This window comes from Myxocyprinus asiaticus, chromosome 19 (assembly GCF_019703515.2).
Source record: "Myxocyprinus asiaticus isolate MX2 ecotype Aquarium Trade chromosome 19, UBuf_Myxa_2, whole genome shotgun sequence".
In the NCBI taxonomy this organism is placed as follows: Eukaryota; Metazoa; Chordata; class Actinopteri; order Cypriniformes; family Catostomidae; genus Myxocyprinus; species Myxocyprinus asiaticus.
Window position 1 is genome coordinate 1,652,870 of NC_059362.1, and position 16,526 is coordinate 1,669,395.

The 16,526-nt window shown below is 37.0% G+C and overlaps 1 protein-coding gene across 2 annotated transcripts in view; it reads left to right on the top strand.

Moving 5' to 3' along the window:
• The first annotated feature begins 1,668 nt into the window (after positions 1-1,668).
• The window catches only part of med23 (mediator complex subunit 23), a 104,706-nt gene continuing 89,848 nt past the window's right edge, over positions 1,669-16,526 (top strand). The window contains exons 1-11 of one of the 2 annotated variants that reach the window (XM_051644807.1): positions 1,669-1,866; positions 2,055-2,086; positions 2,189-2,276; positions 2,440-2,564; positions 5,657-5,768; positions 5,914-6,012; positions 6,431-6,532; positions 6,668-6,737; positions 6,855-6,967; positions 9,747-9,842; positions 10,309-10,326. In XM_051644807.1, the coding sequence (XP_051500767.1) occupies positions 1,816-1,866; positions 2,055-2,086; positions 2,189-2,276; positions 2,440-2,564; positions 5,657-5,768; positions 5,914-6,012; positions 6,431-6,532; positions 6,668-6,737; positions 6,855-6,967; positions 9,747-9,842; positions 10,309-10,326 (906 nt within the window). In that variant the 5' untranslated portion in view covers positions 1,669-1,815. The remainder of the gene's footprint in view (positions 1,867-2,054; positions 2,087-2,188; positions 2,277-2,439; positions 2,565-5,656; positions 5,769-5,913; positions 6,013-6,430; positions 6,533-6,667; positions 6,738-6,854; positions 6,968-9,746; positions 9,843-10,308; positions 10,327-16,526) is intronic. The other variant, XM_051644808.1, reaches the window with a different exon arrangement.

The following is a 16,526-nucleotide window of genomic DNA, read 5'->3' on the forward strand; positions in this document are numbered from 1 at the left end:
TGATTCTGAGATAACCTTGGAGGAGTTTGGCAAGATAATTAAGACCTTGCCTACAGGCAAGGCTCCGGGGCCAGACGGCTTTGCCACTGAATTTTTTTAGATCTTATGCTACAGAACTGGCTCCACTTTTGTTAGAAGTTTATACTGAATCATTAAAGAATGGAAAGCTTCCTCCAACCATGACACAAGCCCGGATCAGTCTGATTCTTAAAAAGGACAAAGATCCAAGCGAGTGTAAAAGTTACCGTCCAATTTCCCTGATCCAGCTAGACGTAAAAATATTGTCAAAAATTTTGGCTAACCGATTAAGTAAAGTTATGACATCTGTTATACATATAGATCAGGTAGGGTTTATTCGGGGTCGTTGCTTTTCTGATAACATTAGGAGTTTCATCAATATCATGTGGTCAGTGGCGAATGATCAGACTCCGGTCGCTGCTATCTCACTTGATGCCGAAAAGGCATTCGATATGGTAGAATGGGATTATCTTTTTAAGGTTTTGGAAATATATGGGTTCGGGAATACTTTTATTGGATGGATTAAGTTACTTTATAGACACCCTGTAGCAGCGGTACAAACAAATGGATTACTTTCAGATTATTTTACTCTGGATAGGGGCACTTGGCAGGGTTGCCCTCTTTCCCCATTATTGCTCTGTCTTGCCCTGGAACCATTAGCAGCCGCGATAAGAAAGGAGGATGATTTTCCAGGGGTGATGGCGGGAGGTATGGTGCATAAGCTTTTGCTTTATGCAGATGATATTTTATTATTTGTCTTCGACCCCATTAGATCTATGCCTTGCCTCCACAGAATTATTAATTCCTTTTCTAAGTTCTCAGGATACAGAGTTAATTGGTCTAACTCCGAAGCTTTGGCTCTGACAGTGTACTGCGGGAGATCTTCAAGACAAGACATTTTATATGAAATTCTTTTAAGTATGTATAGAGTAAATAAGTTAGGAATTAAGATGTGTTTCCTGTGGGTTCCAGCACACGTGGGAGTGGATGGAAATGAGGATATTGATCATTTAGCAAAGCAGGCGCTGAAATTATCACATATAGAAACGAATATCCCACTAAGTAAAGAAGAAATTAAGGCCAAAATCAGATCAGCTATAAAACGGAAATGGCAAGAACTTTGGAATACAGAGGGAAGAGGAAGACATCTTTATCATATTCAAAATCAAGTAGGAGGTGAAGGAGGGAATTTTGGTAGTTGAAGAGAGGACACAATCATTACCAGACTTCGCCTTGGGCACACAGCTCTGAATGATTCCCTATAGAATGAACAAACATGAGTCTGGGAATTGTAGATTATGTAGAGCATGTACTAATATATTGTACTGCTTATGAAAATGAAAGAGTATTTCTGTTGGAAGAAATAAGAGAAATGGGGATAGGAAATCTTACTCTTAAAACACTGCTGCATAATGACTTGAATCATCATAAAATATATAATGCATTAATGAGATACTTAAGAAAGGTAGAACTGTTTAATAGGATTTAGAAGGTAATAGAATTATTTTTTTTTAACTTTTATTTATTTGTTTATAAAATTATTTTTCCCATTCCATCAATGGTCCACACTCCAGTCCAGGAGGTGGCGGGAATGCACCTAGCGTTTGTTTGCCAACCGCAATAAAACGCCAAAAGAAGAAGAGGAAGAAGAAGATTCGAGCTTCCGGTTCGTGTCCACAGGCGCTGCTGTTGTGTTCATGAGAGCAGTAATACAGCTATATTTCAACGCAAACATACACACATAAACATGCAAATGTGAGTGTATTACATGTTTTTCTGCGATTCACACATCTCATCATGGCCGTCCCGATGGAAAGTCAGCTGCAGAGTATATTTGAAGATGTAGTGGTGGGTGATTTCATTCAGAACACAATCATTTTATTAAAGTTTAATAACTTTGTACTATACATGGATTATTGTTTTAGTAGTGTTTCATATGTATGACCACAAATCTTTTGTATTCACAATTATGCAGATTGATTGTGCAAATATAACAAGCAAAGAAACTGAGAATTTTAATGTTTTGTTTACATGAGAAAACTGAGGTGATTGAAGAGGCGTTTGCTGGGTGAGTAAAGTATGAAGATTTAAACCCTTCAGCCTGAAATATAAATGAGTGAATCAGTCTAAATGAGTTGTTTGCTGTGTAATATGTTTTGTGTGGTCGCAGGATGTTCATGGATGGGCCTGAAGATGAGAGGACTAAACTCATGAGCTGTTTAGGAGCGTTCAGACAGTACTGGAGCACTCTGCCTCAGGTCAGCAATCTTCATATACATATTACACATGTTTTTATATATTTATATATATAGAGAGAGAGAGAGAGAGTTTCTATCGGTCTTGATATCCTCACATTAGAGACTGTATATATGTGTATGTGCAAGGTTATTGTCTAATGTGAAATGTGTGATGTCACTGCAGGAGTCACATGATCAGTGTGTGCAGTGGATCGTGCGATTCATTCACAGTCAACACAGCCCCAAACGCATCTCCTTCCTGTATGACTGTCTGGCCATGGCGGTGGAGACCAGCTTGCTGCCTCCCAGGTGAACATGCCCAAATCTGCACAGACATTTACAGTAGAACCCGACCGGTACTGGCACTTTTTAGTAGACTCTGATGCACAGATTATCACAGGCTCTGGCACAAAGATAAAGGATGTGTGCGCAAAACAAACTATGTTAGAGTTCAAGCAAAACAAGTAGTGTTGAGTATCCACTTGGTTTGGTACCCGGGTGCTTTCAGACTGACAGGTGGGTGCTTTCCAACACGACGTGCATTTCATCGTGCATACTCTTTGACCGGCCGGACATTGTGGTATGTGGCTGCATGCATGAACTGTAAAATATATCAGTCAGCCTTCTAAAATGAATGTAAACAGGTGGTGCACAGATCAGATTCGTGTCCAAAGATGAGATCTGGTTATTAGCCCTTGCAATGTAAATGCAGCTCATTAGACCTGCTGTTGTCTGTGTCATTAAAATTATGACAATAAAAAAAAAAAAAAAATTAAATTATGCATTTGGTCTGAATACTATATTACTGACTGTTTATTTTAATAATTTTTCAGAACCCTTTGGCCTTCAGGCATCATTTTGGTTTCTTCTGAAAGAGGACACTTAGTGCTCTTAATATAAGTAAAAAAGCAAATTGATATTAAATAAAAAATAAAATGTATATAAAAAATGCGCCAGAGCATACAAGAAAAGCAATGATCTCAAAGCCACACATCTCAAGTTATGTTTTAAATTTAAGGATGACAGCACAAAAAAATGAGGCTCCTTTAAGCTTTTGTTCTATGTGTAGGCATATTTCCAGATTTTGTTTGGCTATTTTGAGTAAAATGCCTCGTTGTTTTTGGTGGTGGGTTAATTTTGTTCGTTAGACTATGATGGGAATACATTATATTCAGTTTTACGACAGAAGCGGTGCTTACGCACAAAGAGAAGAGTTCTGATATAAATAATGGATATTACATCAATATTTTTCTGACTTACCACTTTTTTGGACAAAGTACAATGGGGTTTTATGCACTGGATGCTTGCAATGGAAAGTTTACTCGTGTGATGAATTAGATTTATGTGTGGCTCGGTATTTCATAATGGGGGTGTGAATTCCTGCATTGCTTTTTCATGTTTTCATTTGTACTCCTGTCACGAATTATTGTATACAGTGCATTCAGAAAGTTTTCAGACCCCTTCATTTTTTTTCACATTTTGTTATTTTGCAGCCTTATGCTAAAATGTTTTAAATTATGTATTTTTACACATCAATCTACACTCCATACCCCATAATGACAAAGCAAAAACCAGATTTTTGATAACTTTGCAAATTTATTAAAAATAAAAAACTGAAATATCACATTGACATAAGTATTCAGACTCTTAACTCAGTACTTAGTTGAAGCACCTTTGGCAGCGATTACAGCCTCAAGTCTTTTGGGGTATGATGCGACAATCTTTGCACACCTGGATTTGGGGATTTTCTGCCATTCTTCTCTGCAGATCCTCTCAAGCTCTGTCAGGTTAGATGGGGACAGTCAGTGGACAGTCATTTTCAGGTCTCTCCAGAGATGTTCGATTGGGTTCAATTCTGGGCTCTGGCTGGGCCACTCAAGGACATTCACAGAGTTGTCCCTAAGCCACTCTTGCGTTGTCTTGGCTGTGTGCTTAGGGTCATTGTCCTATTAGAAGGTGAACCTTCGACCCAGTATGAGGTCCTGAGCGCTCTGGACCAGGTTTTCATTAAGGATATCTCTGTATTTTGCTGCATTCAGCTTTCCTTCAACCCTGACCAGTCCCCCAGTCCCTGCCGCTGAAAAACAGCCCCACAGGATGATGCTACCACCACCATGCCATCATTCACCATTGGGATGGGATTGCACAGGTGATGAGCAGTGCCTGGTTACCTTCAGACATGACGCTTGGAATTGAGGCCAAACAGTTCAATCTTCATTTCATCAGACTAGATAATCTTGTTTCTCACAGTCTGAGTGTCCTTTAGGTGCTTTTTTATGTATCTTGCACTGAGGAGAGGCTTCCGTCTGGCCACTGTGCCATAAAGCCCAGATCGGTGGAGTGTTGCAGTGATGGTTGTCCTTCTGCAAGTTTCTCCCATCTCCACACATGATGTCTGGAGCTCAACCAGAGTGACCATCGGGTTCTTGGTCACCTCTCTTACCAAGGCTCTTCTCCCCCGATTGCTCAGTTTGGCCAGGTGGCCAGCTCTAGGAAGAGTTCTGGTTGTTCCAAACTTTTTCCATTTAAGAATTATGGAGGCCACTGTGCTCTTGGGAACATTCAATGCAGCCAAAAAATTTTTGTAGCCTTCCCCAGATCTATGCCTCAACACAATCTCTGTCAGCTCTGAACTCTGCAGGCAGTTCCTTTGACCTCATGGCTTGGTTTTTGCTCTGATATGCATCTTCAGCTGTGAGACCTTATATAGAGGGCTGCACCTGAGCTAAATTTCAAGTGTTGTATCAAAGGGTCTGAATACTTATGTCAATGTGATATTTCAGTTTTTTCTTTTTAATAAATTTGCAAAGTTATCAAAAATCTGGTTTTTGCTTTGTCATTATGGGGTATGGAGTGTAGATTGATGTGAAATAAATAATAATTTAAAGTATTTTAGCATAAGGCTGCAACATATCAAAATGTGAAAACAAATTAAGGGGTCTGAATACTTTCTGAATGCACTGTATATGTTTCTGGAAAAACAAGTGATCAAATACCGGCACTGAACACTTAGACCTTTCAAATAATATACAGTTTGTCAACATTAATTGGATTTTTGGGTGGTACAGTATAAATAAATGTCCCACAGACAACATGATAAATACTTGAAGTCTATATACTTTAATGTTATATTTATTTATTATTTTTTGTTTGTTGCATAATCGCAATTAGCATTTACTGTGGTATATTATTACGAATCATGACATCTGTCTGTTATTGGTATTGACTGGTGACATTTTGGTGTCATGACAACCCTGATTTATAATCATGTTTTAAAATTCATTAGTTACAAACCTGAACCCTTCCCTGTTGCATCCTGGGTGCTTTGAGACAGGCAGAACCATGAATCATGTGATCTGAAGGAAGACGCTTGAGTGATTGTGTGTAACTGTGTTCTGTAGGATGGTGTGTCAAGCTTTAATCAGTTCTGACACTCTGGAGTGGGAGAGGACTCAACTTTGGGCTTTGACCTTCAAACTCGTCCGCAAAATCATTGGAGGAGTCGACTACAAGGTACCAGACATCTATATTCAATCTGTGATCCTGAAACATTCACAGTGAGAGTGAAATCCGATCTGTGTTAATAGAATTGTGATGAATTTGATCTGTGTGTCTGTCTGTTTACTCTATATTCAGATCTCTGTGTGTTGTTTTTCAGGGCGTGAGGGATATACTGAAGTCTGTGATGGATAAGATTCAGACCATCCCAAACTTTGTGAGCTCAGCAGTGGTTCAACAGCTGCTGGCAGCACGAGAAGTATGTTTGAATTCACACTAGGACAAACAGATGGAGTTTCTAGCAGGAATGAGTCGTTAAATCAAAATAATTTTGGTAGAAGGTGCTATCATTGTTTCTAAAACAATTCATGAAACCAACATGATGATTACATTTCTATGAACTTGACACAAGTCACCAAGTGCATGTCTTTGGCCGTTGCATTACACCTCTTTTTTGTGTCGAGACCCCTGCATTCTGTTCCACTCTGCGCTCTGTCTAACTGTTTTTAAGAAATAAGAATCTGAGTGTGTTGTGGATATGACCTGAAATCAGTCTGTTTGTTCTGGCCTTACTTGAGACTGATCATACAATTAGCAGATTTTCATAAATATATAATGTTGCACATCCCTAGTTTCATGTTCTGCTTGTGATGTGTAGTTAATTTTCCTCTGTGAAGGTTGTGGAATACATACTGGACCGGAACGCTTGTCTGCTGCCGGCGTACTTTGCAGTGACTGAGATCAGAAAACTGTATCCAGAGGGGGCGTTCTCACACTGGGTGAGATTCAACACACACACTCCTGACTCTTATTTGTAGATTGATTGTTGTAATGGTCATATCGATAACTTGATATAAATTACACCTGGGATAATGAAACAAACATTTTGTCTCATCTCTTTTTTCCCTTATCAGTTGTTGGGCAGCCTGATATCTGACTTTGTTGATAGTTTTAGACCCACTGCTCGAATAAACTCCATCTGCGGTGAGATTATAAATTCACCCATCTTTATCTCACAGTTGAGGAATGAACATAGTCACTCATATCCCTTAAGCCTCTGGCTGCCACATGTTTACAGTATGATGTGTGTGTCTGTTTCAGGTCGCTGTAGTCTTCTGCCGGTGGTTAATAATTCTGGGGCCATCTGTAATTCATGGAAACTGGACCCAACGACTCTGCGTTTCCCACTCCGGGGAATGCTGCCGTATGATAAGGTACTGCTGTTGTCCTCAGAGTATAGAGCTGAGATGTTCTGCTCCTGTAGTTATAAATTACAATACTTTTTCATTTTACACATTGCTGTTTGTCATAGAGCATGAGACTGCAGCAAGAGGTTTTTAATGGTTCTTTATGTTTGGATGAATCTCACAAAGAACATACAGAAAAGAAAATGAAGCCTATATTATTATTTGTTTGGCATTATGTGACATTATTTTCATGACTGCACAATTAAATTCCCATTATTTACATTGCTTTAATCAGTGTTACTTTTTAACACAAAAAAATGATTAGTCAGTGCCATATTCCTTAATCGGTAACACTTTATAAAAATTCTTTAACATTAGGAAATGCATTCGGTATCAATTAAAGAGATTTTTTTTACAGTGTTTATTAATCATGGTTGATGTTAGTTAATAAAAATACTATTGTTTATTGTTAGTTCATGTTAGTTCATTGTGCATTAACTAATGTTAACATATACATTAGAAAATGTATTACTATATGTTGAAAATAACTAATATTAATAAATGGTTAATAAGTATTTTTCATTGTAAGTTCATGTTAACTTATTAAGTGTTACCCCTTAATTTTAGTCATTTTTACTCCGACTAAATGGCATATAATTTTAGACAATGAAAAATACATTGGCTAATATTTAATAATATGCTGTCTGACAATAAAGTTTTAAGCTGTAACAGTCGAAACCTACACCAAATATTCAAATATTTTTTAAACAAACATTTATTACATGAAACATAAATCAATCTGAAATTAAGTTCCTGCACTAATAGCATATCATGAAGAATGTTTTAGCTACTTAGTGTGGATTCTGCATGCTTTTAGAGACTTAATTTTTCTGAGTTATTAATTTTCTGTGATTTAGAGTATAGCACATTGTTTCAGCAAGGGTTTATTTACAATCTGATATGCACATTATGACCAGCACATAACTTAGTTTAAGTTCACCTGTATGTGTCTTTCATTGTCTGTGCAGATGTAAGTTATGTAAGGGATAATGTATAGTCAGCCTGGTGTTATCGCACAATAAACCCCGACAGGGTGAAAGGATTTATTTTGTGATGATAACCGTATGACTGTACATTATCCTGCTTATTACACAGCTACTAAGCAAATAAATAAATATGTGGATATAAAATGTTGAGTTGTATTGAAATTGTATAATTATGTGAGAAGAAATAAATCACTGAACAGTTTACCGATGTTCAGCTCTTTCAGTTAAATCCCCAAAACACTATGACTGGATCATTCAAATCAACAACATTCAACAAGATTTTTCCTTCTAAAAACAGTGTTTGAGCCTCGGTAAAGTCTTGCGGTGTTGTTTATTTCTCGACATATTTTCAGCAACAGGATGTTTTAATCTAAATTGTTTAAAGGGATAGTTCACCCAAAAATGAAAATTCTCTCATTTACTCACCGTCATGCCATCCCAGATGTGTATGACTTTCTTTCTTCTGCAGAACACAAATGAAGATTTTTAGAAGAATATTTCAGCTCTGTAGATCCACAAAATGCAAGTGAATGGTGACCAGGCTTTTGAAGGTCCAAAAAGCAGATAAAGTCAGCATAAAAGTAATCCAACAGACTCCAGTGGTTTAATCCATGTCTTCAGAAGAGAGCCAGTTGGTTTTGGGTGAGAACAGACCAAAATATAACTCCTTTTTTACTGTACATCTCAACAGCAGTCTCCTTACACTTCCTAGTGCTTGACCCATGCGCTAGATGGCGCTATAGGAAGTGTAATCGAGCTTGAAATCATGATCGCCAAGGAGACTGCTGTTGAGATGTACAGTGAAAAAATTAGTTATATTTTGGTCTGTTCTCACCCAAAACCAAGTGGATCATTTCAGAAGACATTGATTAAACCACTGGAGTCTTATGGATTACTTTTATGCTGACTTCATGTGCTTTTTTGAGATTCAAAGTTTTGATCACCATTCACTTATATTGTATGGACCTACAGAGCTGAGATATATATATATACTGTATCTTTGTATGACAAGATTAATACTGAATGTAATTGAAACAAAATCTAATTTTCATTATTGTAATGTGAAAAAAAATAAACATCTCATAGTTGAATATCATGGAAATAGTTGTTGTATTGGTTTTAATTATTGCTGACTTACATTAAAAATCATTGTATTACAATATATTTTCAGTAATGAGAATCATTGTTGAGAATAGTGGGAATTACAAACTCAAAAGTAAAACCTCTAGACGAATGACGGTAATTAGAGTTTGAAGGGAAAGTGTGAAATGGAAGGAATTGTGAAAATAATGTATATATGCAAAAAAATCTGAAGGGTACTAAAAATGTATTTTTTTCCTTTTGATTTTTGGGGTGAAATATGACTTGGACATGACTCTGTGAGATGCACCCGTTCAGTGTGCATAAGTATGCAGCATACACTTATTTCTGAGGGATGAAGTCATGTGCTTACTGTTTTAGATACATTCATTCAGGACGCTGAAACTACTACCAATTCTTTTTGAATTACACACTTCAATTAGACATTGAAATCATGACAACTTTCTCTGCCTCTAAAATGATTTTCCTTATCTGCTGTAACCAATTCCACATGGACAGGCATAAACATTATAATAGTACATTTTTCACATAGTCCAGTCAAATCCTGATGGTTAAAATCAAGTCCCGCTCTGTTTCACAGGGAAATGTCACGTTATGAACATTAAATGTGTTGCGAATGAAGTGTTATGGCTCTCTCTCTCTCTCTCTCTCTGCTATAGGACCTGTTTGAGCCACAAACGGGTCTGCTGAGGTATGTGCTGGAGCAACCCTACTCCAGAGACATGGTCTGCAACATGCTGGGTCTCAACAAACAGGTACCCCCCCCCCCCCCCCCTCTCTGCTTTTCTCTATGTCTCTCAGTGCTCTCTCTCCCTCCTCTGTGATGAGAAGCTGATGGAGGTAGAGACAGAGAGCTGGATACATCAGTAGTCCCACACTCCCACAGCCTCCAGAAATACTCCCTGCCAAACTAGCGCCTTTATAAAGCTCCGCCTCCATTCGGTTTGCCAGAACTTTCTCTTTCGGCCGGGACTTCTTATTGTCTGTCTGTCCTTTCGGCTAGCATGCCTGTCCATTTCTGCTGTCTGGAAGGGAGTATAGCCCCGCCTGTCTCTCTTGTACCTGTCTCTGGGGGTGTGGTTTGGCTTGACTGACAGGGTTACTTGGAGCTGGCCTCCTAGTCACTGTATTTGTGTTTTCTTTTTTTTCTTCCTTTATTTTTGTTCTGTCCTGTCTTGCCCCGCCCATCCTCCTCCTCCTCCTCCTCCTCCAATGCTCTAGACTTTGAACATTGCTCAGGTATGTTCACAATCTTACTGTTGTATTGTGACTAACCAGACTCTGGAAGCTTCCTCATAGCCAAACCAAACTATTCCATTTTAATTGCAATTGAAAACCAATAAATAAAAAATAAAATAAAAAAAATAAACATAGGGCTTGAAATTACTGACTGCCACGAGCAATTGTTAGAGCATTTGAAAGATTGACCAATAAATCCATCAGCTTTCTTTCAACGGAAAACTTCTGCAGTATTTCAGACAAACTACTTTCTCTCTTTCCCAAAACTTTTAAATGTTTTTCAAACATAACAATCTATTAAAGGATAGATTGAATTTCATTTAGATTTAAGACCAGAATTTAAAGTATTTTAAATGGTTGTATAATGTAATGTAAAACGTATTTAGGGGTTGTTCTCAGGAAACTGTGCCATTTATGCTTGAAAGTGAACTGTTTACATGCACACCAATACGCTGTTAACTGCTAAAAATCAGCTTATTTAAAAAATCTGACTAAGCAAGAAATCCGTGTTTTCATGCATTATTCTCTGCTTTTGACGTCAAATCGCAAAGAGTTGTGTGCACGTTGGATAAGCCGATAAGAGCGCCGGTAAAGATGTTTACATGAAATGCAAAATCAGTGTTATGGGCAAAAATCTACCCATGTTGATCGGTTTAATCTTAAGCAGTTTATGACATTTCACCAATAAAGGAACGCTGTTTATTCGTTTACATGACCACACACATTGTCAGATTATTAAGCATAATCGGTGTAAGAATGTGCGTGTGAACACCCTCACTGTCAGTGAAAAGTTTTTAAATAATTTCATTTGAAATCGTCACAGCTGAACTTTCAAGAACATTTTTTTCCCCCAACCTCAGGCCCAAAGTACCAGGGCTATAACTGCCATAGACATTGAGAAATAATTCAGATTAGTGATAAACAGAGATGAGTTTCTGAATATTTGGTTTCAGTCTTGAAAAGTAGCAATACTTGAGAATCCTTTCCCTAAAGCACTACATTATTTCAACCCCATCACAGTAATTTTGGGATTTATATACTTTTAATTTAAAGAGATAAATCATTATAGAAAATCAAATCCATGAAATTATTAACACATGTTTTGTCCCAGCCTGGGGACAAATTCAACATGTTATGGAATTGAATGTTAAAGAGTCAAAAATCAGAACAAACATGTTTTAAAAACAGCCTTAGCTAGCACAATGTCATCACACCAACCTTGGGTTGCAAGGTATACCGGTGCCATAGTACTACTACGTTACTCAAGCTTTAAGTACTGGCGATACAACAAGTGTTTTCATCTGTAATTACCATTGAATGTATTGTAGTAATATTCCCAGTAGTGGTATTCGACTTCAGTTTTCTGTGACAGGGTTTAACCGGACCATCTTGAAATGCTGCATGAAAATAAATAAATTAATATTAACTACATTATTTTTGCATAATACTATTCTAATAATTAATAGGGTACGTAATACTACTCGGCATTGTGATACTTTAGCTGGTATCGTACCATAGGACATTATTCAGGTATCGTGGCAACCCTACCCCAACCACATTTTTACAGTTTGGAAAAAGAAACAAAACAAAGCTGATTTTTTTACCTGTAACAGTGTATCAGTACTGTTTAGTATACTGTTCATTATATCAGCAGAAAGTAGGGCAGGGCCAAAGAAAATATATAATTTTTCGTTTAATTTTTTTTCGATTCAGTTTCTCAAAAGCCTTGTATCGATCTTTTACTCTGTGCAACCCTCCTCTACAGTGAGAGGAAATCACTCACATTTGCAACCAAAGTTGCAATACTGCGTGTTGTTCCGTGTAATGTGTGTCCAAAGACGACATCCACGCAATCCATTTGTCATTGAATAATGTCTCTTTTAATATCCTTTCTGTTCTTTACAGTCAGTTGATCAAAAACAATAAATAAACATTTAATTGTAATCAGACATAGCACAGATGACATAATGCCATTCAAGTCTCTCTCGTTAACATGCGCTAATTTAAAGATGCTGTTTACAGAAATGCTGTCTTTCTTGAAGAGACTGCACGTGTTCACCAAAACTACAAATTATGGAATTAAACAATAACAATTTAACAAAATATAATATATGCAATATAATATCATATTTATTGATTAAATACATTGATTTGTTCATTTAAAAAATGCTAAAATGTGACCAAAATGATGAAAAACTAATAAAATATAATTAGTAAAATTAATATTTTTGTAATGTACCTAGTTTGAAGATCCCCTGTATAATTCACAGCATTAGCTGGGAGAGAATTTATTTTATATGTAAGCAAAAGGGACATTATATCTGAAATATTATCAAATGAATCGATATCGAATCGGGAAATCTGTATCGATACCCAGCCCTTGTAGAAAGTCTTGAGCATACTAATGGCACCGTTTCCTGAGAATGTTCCTTAATCTCCCATGATTGGATTTAATATGACAAAGCAGTTTCTTAAAATGTTTCTAAACTAGTTTCATTTAATTAAATGAGGAACATTACACTAAAATAACTATGAACTGAAATATTTCTGGGCCACATTGCACACAATACACATAAAGAAACAGTACAATAAGCCATTCTCTTGTGTAGTTGTGTAAAAGGGCCATACACACACATCACTATTCCTCTTTCAGGAATTTTAAAGCGTGCCTGAGAATGAAGACAATCTGTTAATTTCAAGCCCTGATCGGCGCATGCTGTGTGTGTTTGTGCTGGTGCTGTTGTGTGTGTGTTCTGCTAGTGTTTATTGGGTATTGTGTGTTGTTAAACACAGATGATACATTCACATCTTTCCTTAATGTAAGGAGGCATTTATGATGCTGTAAAGCAGTGAGACACTCCAAAAGCGTTTGTCTGATGCATATGTGCATAAAGCGACAATTAAAAATGGCAAACACAGATATACAGTAGCAAGAAAAATTATGTGAACCTTTTGGAATTAGCTGTTTGTCTGCATTAATTGATCATAAAATGTGACCTCATATTCATCAAAGTCACAAGTATAGACAAACACAATGTGCTTAAGCTAACAACACACAAACAATTATAATCTTTCATGTCTTTATGGAACACATCCCATTTAAAACTCACATTGCTATGGAAAAGTAAGTGAACCCTTTTCATTTAATATCTGGTCGATCCTCCTTTGACAGCAATAACCTCAACCAAGTTTTTCCGGTAGCTGCGGATTAGACCTGCACAATGTTCAGAAGGAATGTTGGACCATTCTTCCTTACAGAACTTCTTCAGCTCAGCCATATTCTTAGGATTTCTGGTGTAAACGGCTCTCTTGAGGTCATTCCACAGCATCTCTATTGGGTTCAGGTCTGGGTTCTGATTGGATCACTCCAAAAGGTGGAATTTCTTTTTGAAGACATCCTGTAGTGGATTTACTTCAATTTTCATCAGTCCACAAAAATTTTACCGGTAGCGTTGTGGAGTGTCAAGGTGGTCTTTGGCGCACTTCAGGCTCGCAGCAATGTTTTTGTCGGAAAGCAGCAGCTTCCTTCGTGGTATTCTGCCATGGACACCATGCCTGTTTAATGTTTTCTGTATAGCAGACTCATGATAAGGAACAGTTCCAATGATTCCTTCATGTCTTTAGCTGTCACTCTAGGGTTCTTTTTTTTTTTTTTACCTCATTGAGTATTCTGAGGTGTGCCCTTTGAGTCATCTTAGCTGGATGGCCACTTCTAGGGAGAGTACCCACAGTACTAAATTATCTCCATTTATACACAGTTTGTCTAACAGTGGACAGATGAATATCTAAGCTCTATGAGATAACTTCAAGATAACTTTGTAACCCTTTCCAGCTTTGTGCAAAGCAACAATTCTTGACTGTAGGTCTTCTGAAATCTCTTTTTTGCGATGCATGGTTCATGTCAGCAGATGTTTCTTGTGAATAGCAAACTAAAAATGTTTGAGTGCTTTTTATAAGTCAGAGTAGCTCTAACCCACACCTCCAATCTCGTTTCATTAATTTGATGCCAGGTTTGCCAACTCCTGACTCTAGCCTCCTGACTCTAGTCTTTAGCCTAGGTGTTCAAATACTTTTTACATAGCACTGTGAATGTTTAATGGGATGTGATCAATAAAGACATGAAATATTATAATTGTTTGTGTTGTTAGCTTAAACACATTGTATTTTGACTATACTTGTGACTTTGAAGATAAGGTCACATTTTATGATCATTAATGCAGAAAACCAGCTAATTCCAAAGTGTTCACATACTTTTTGACCACTGTAATTGTATTTACATATATTTATTATATATTATTTATATTGAATTATCTTTATTTGGGGGCCTTTCTCATCAAATATTGTTGTAAGTGATTAATTGTGATTAATCTGCATGTCATGAAATTAATTCGATTACAAACTTTAATCAATTGATAGCCCTAAACAAAATGCATATGCAGCTCATGCTATGAAAATGCTCTCCAATTTCTCATGCCGTATCAAAGTTTGAGTCCATGCAAGCAAATAATTTGACAGCATGCCATTTGGGCACATTAACACTCCCATTGATGACCATGGGCCTCTAAAAATCTAATATCTCCTAATCAGAACCGGTCTCGTCTTGAATAGACCTTACTGCATAAATGAATACTGCTTCATTTTCACCTATCACTCTCCAATTCTGGCAGATTTGCAGGTGTAGGTGAAGAGGCATTGTTTTCACTACTTTTGTCTATTCTACAAGCTGTAAAGTGTAGTTTTACCAGCCTGTGACGTAAACTAAAGGCTAATGGCCACTTCTAGGGAGAGTACCCACAGTACTAAATTATCTCCATTTATACACAGTTTGTCTAACAGTGGACAGATGAATATCTAAGCTCTATGAGATAACTTCAAGATAACTTTGTAACCCTTTCCAGCTTTGTGCAAAGCAACAATTCTTGACTGTAGGTCTTCTGAAATCTCTTTTTTGCGATGCATGGTTCATGTCAGCAGATGTTTCTTGTGAATAGCAAACTAAAAATGTTTGAGTGCTTTTTATAAGTCAGAGTAGCTCTAACCCACACCTCCAATCTCGTTTCATTAATTTGATGCCAGGTTTGCCAACTCCTGACTCTAGCCTCCTGACTCTAGTCTTTAGCCTAGGTGTTCAAATACTTTTTACATAGCACTGTGAATGTTTAATGGGATGTGATCAATAAAGACATGAAATATTATAATTGTTTGTGTTGTTAGCTTAAACACATTGTATTTTGACTATACTTGTGACTTTGAAGATAAGGTCACATTTTATGATCATTAATGCAGAAAACCAGCTAATTCCAAAGTGTTCACATACTTTTTGACCACTGTAATTGTATTTACATATATTTATTATATATTATTTATATTGAATTATCTTTATTTGGGGGCCTTTCTCATCAAATATTGTTGTAAGTGATTAATTGTGATTAATCTGCATGTCATGAAATTAATTCGATTACAAACTTTAATCAATTGATAGCCCTAAACAAAATGCATATGCAGCTCATGCTATGAAAATGCTCTCCAATTTCTCATGCCGTATCAAAGTTTGAGTCCATGCAAGCAAATAATTTGACAGCATGCCATTTGGGCACATTAACACTCCCATTGATGACCATGGGCCTCTAAAAATCTAATATCTCCTAATCAGAACCGGTCTCGTCTTGAATAGACCTTACTGCATAAATGAATACTGCTTCATTTTCACCTATCACTCTCCAATTCTGGCAGATTTGCAGGTGTAGGTGAAGAGGCATTGTTTTCACTACTTTTGTCTATTCTACAAGCTGTAAAGTGTAGTTTTACCAGCCTGTGACGTAAACTAAAGGCTATTCGCTATAAAAAAAAAATATAGCCCCTCACAATGTCCTGTTTCAATAGGAAATACGTCAACAGAGGAAAGATAATTATGTTCATCTAACCATTTCATGAAGTCTTTAAACCTAATAATCAAACTGTATCTAAAAAAAAAAAAAAAACACTGATGCTGATACACACCCAACACCCCAGCATGTAATGTGGCTCACACTAGTAGTTTAATCGATCCCTGCATGCCACATTACAAAGCAAGCTGCATTATATCAAAGGGAAGTGATGACTTGACCTGTCCACATTCTGTTTGGATGTTACTCTCCTGTGAAATAAAGTTACAGGGTACCCATTGTCACAGAAAACCTGAAAATATTTTAAAGCTGTGT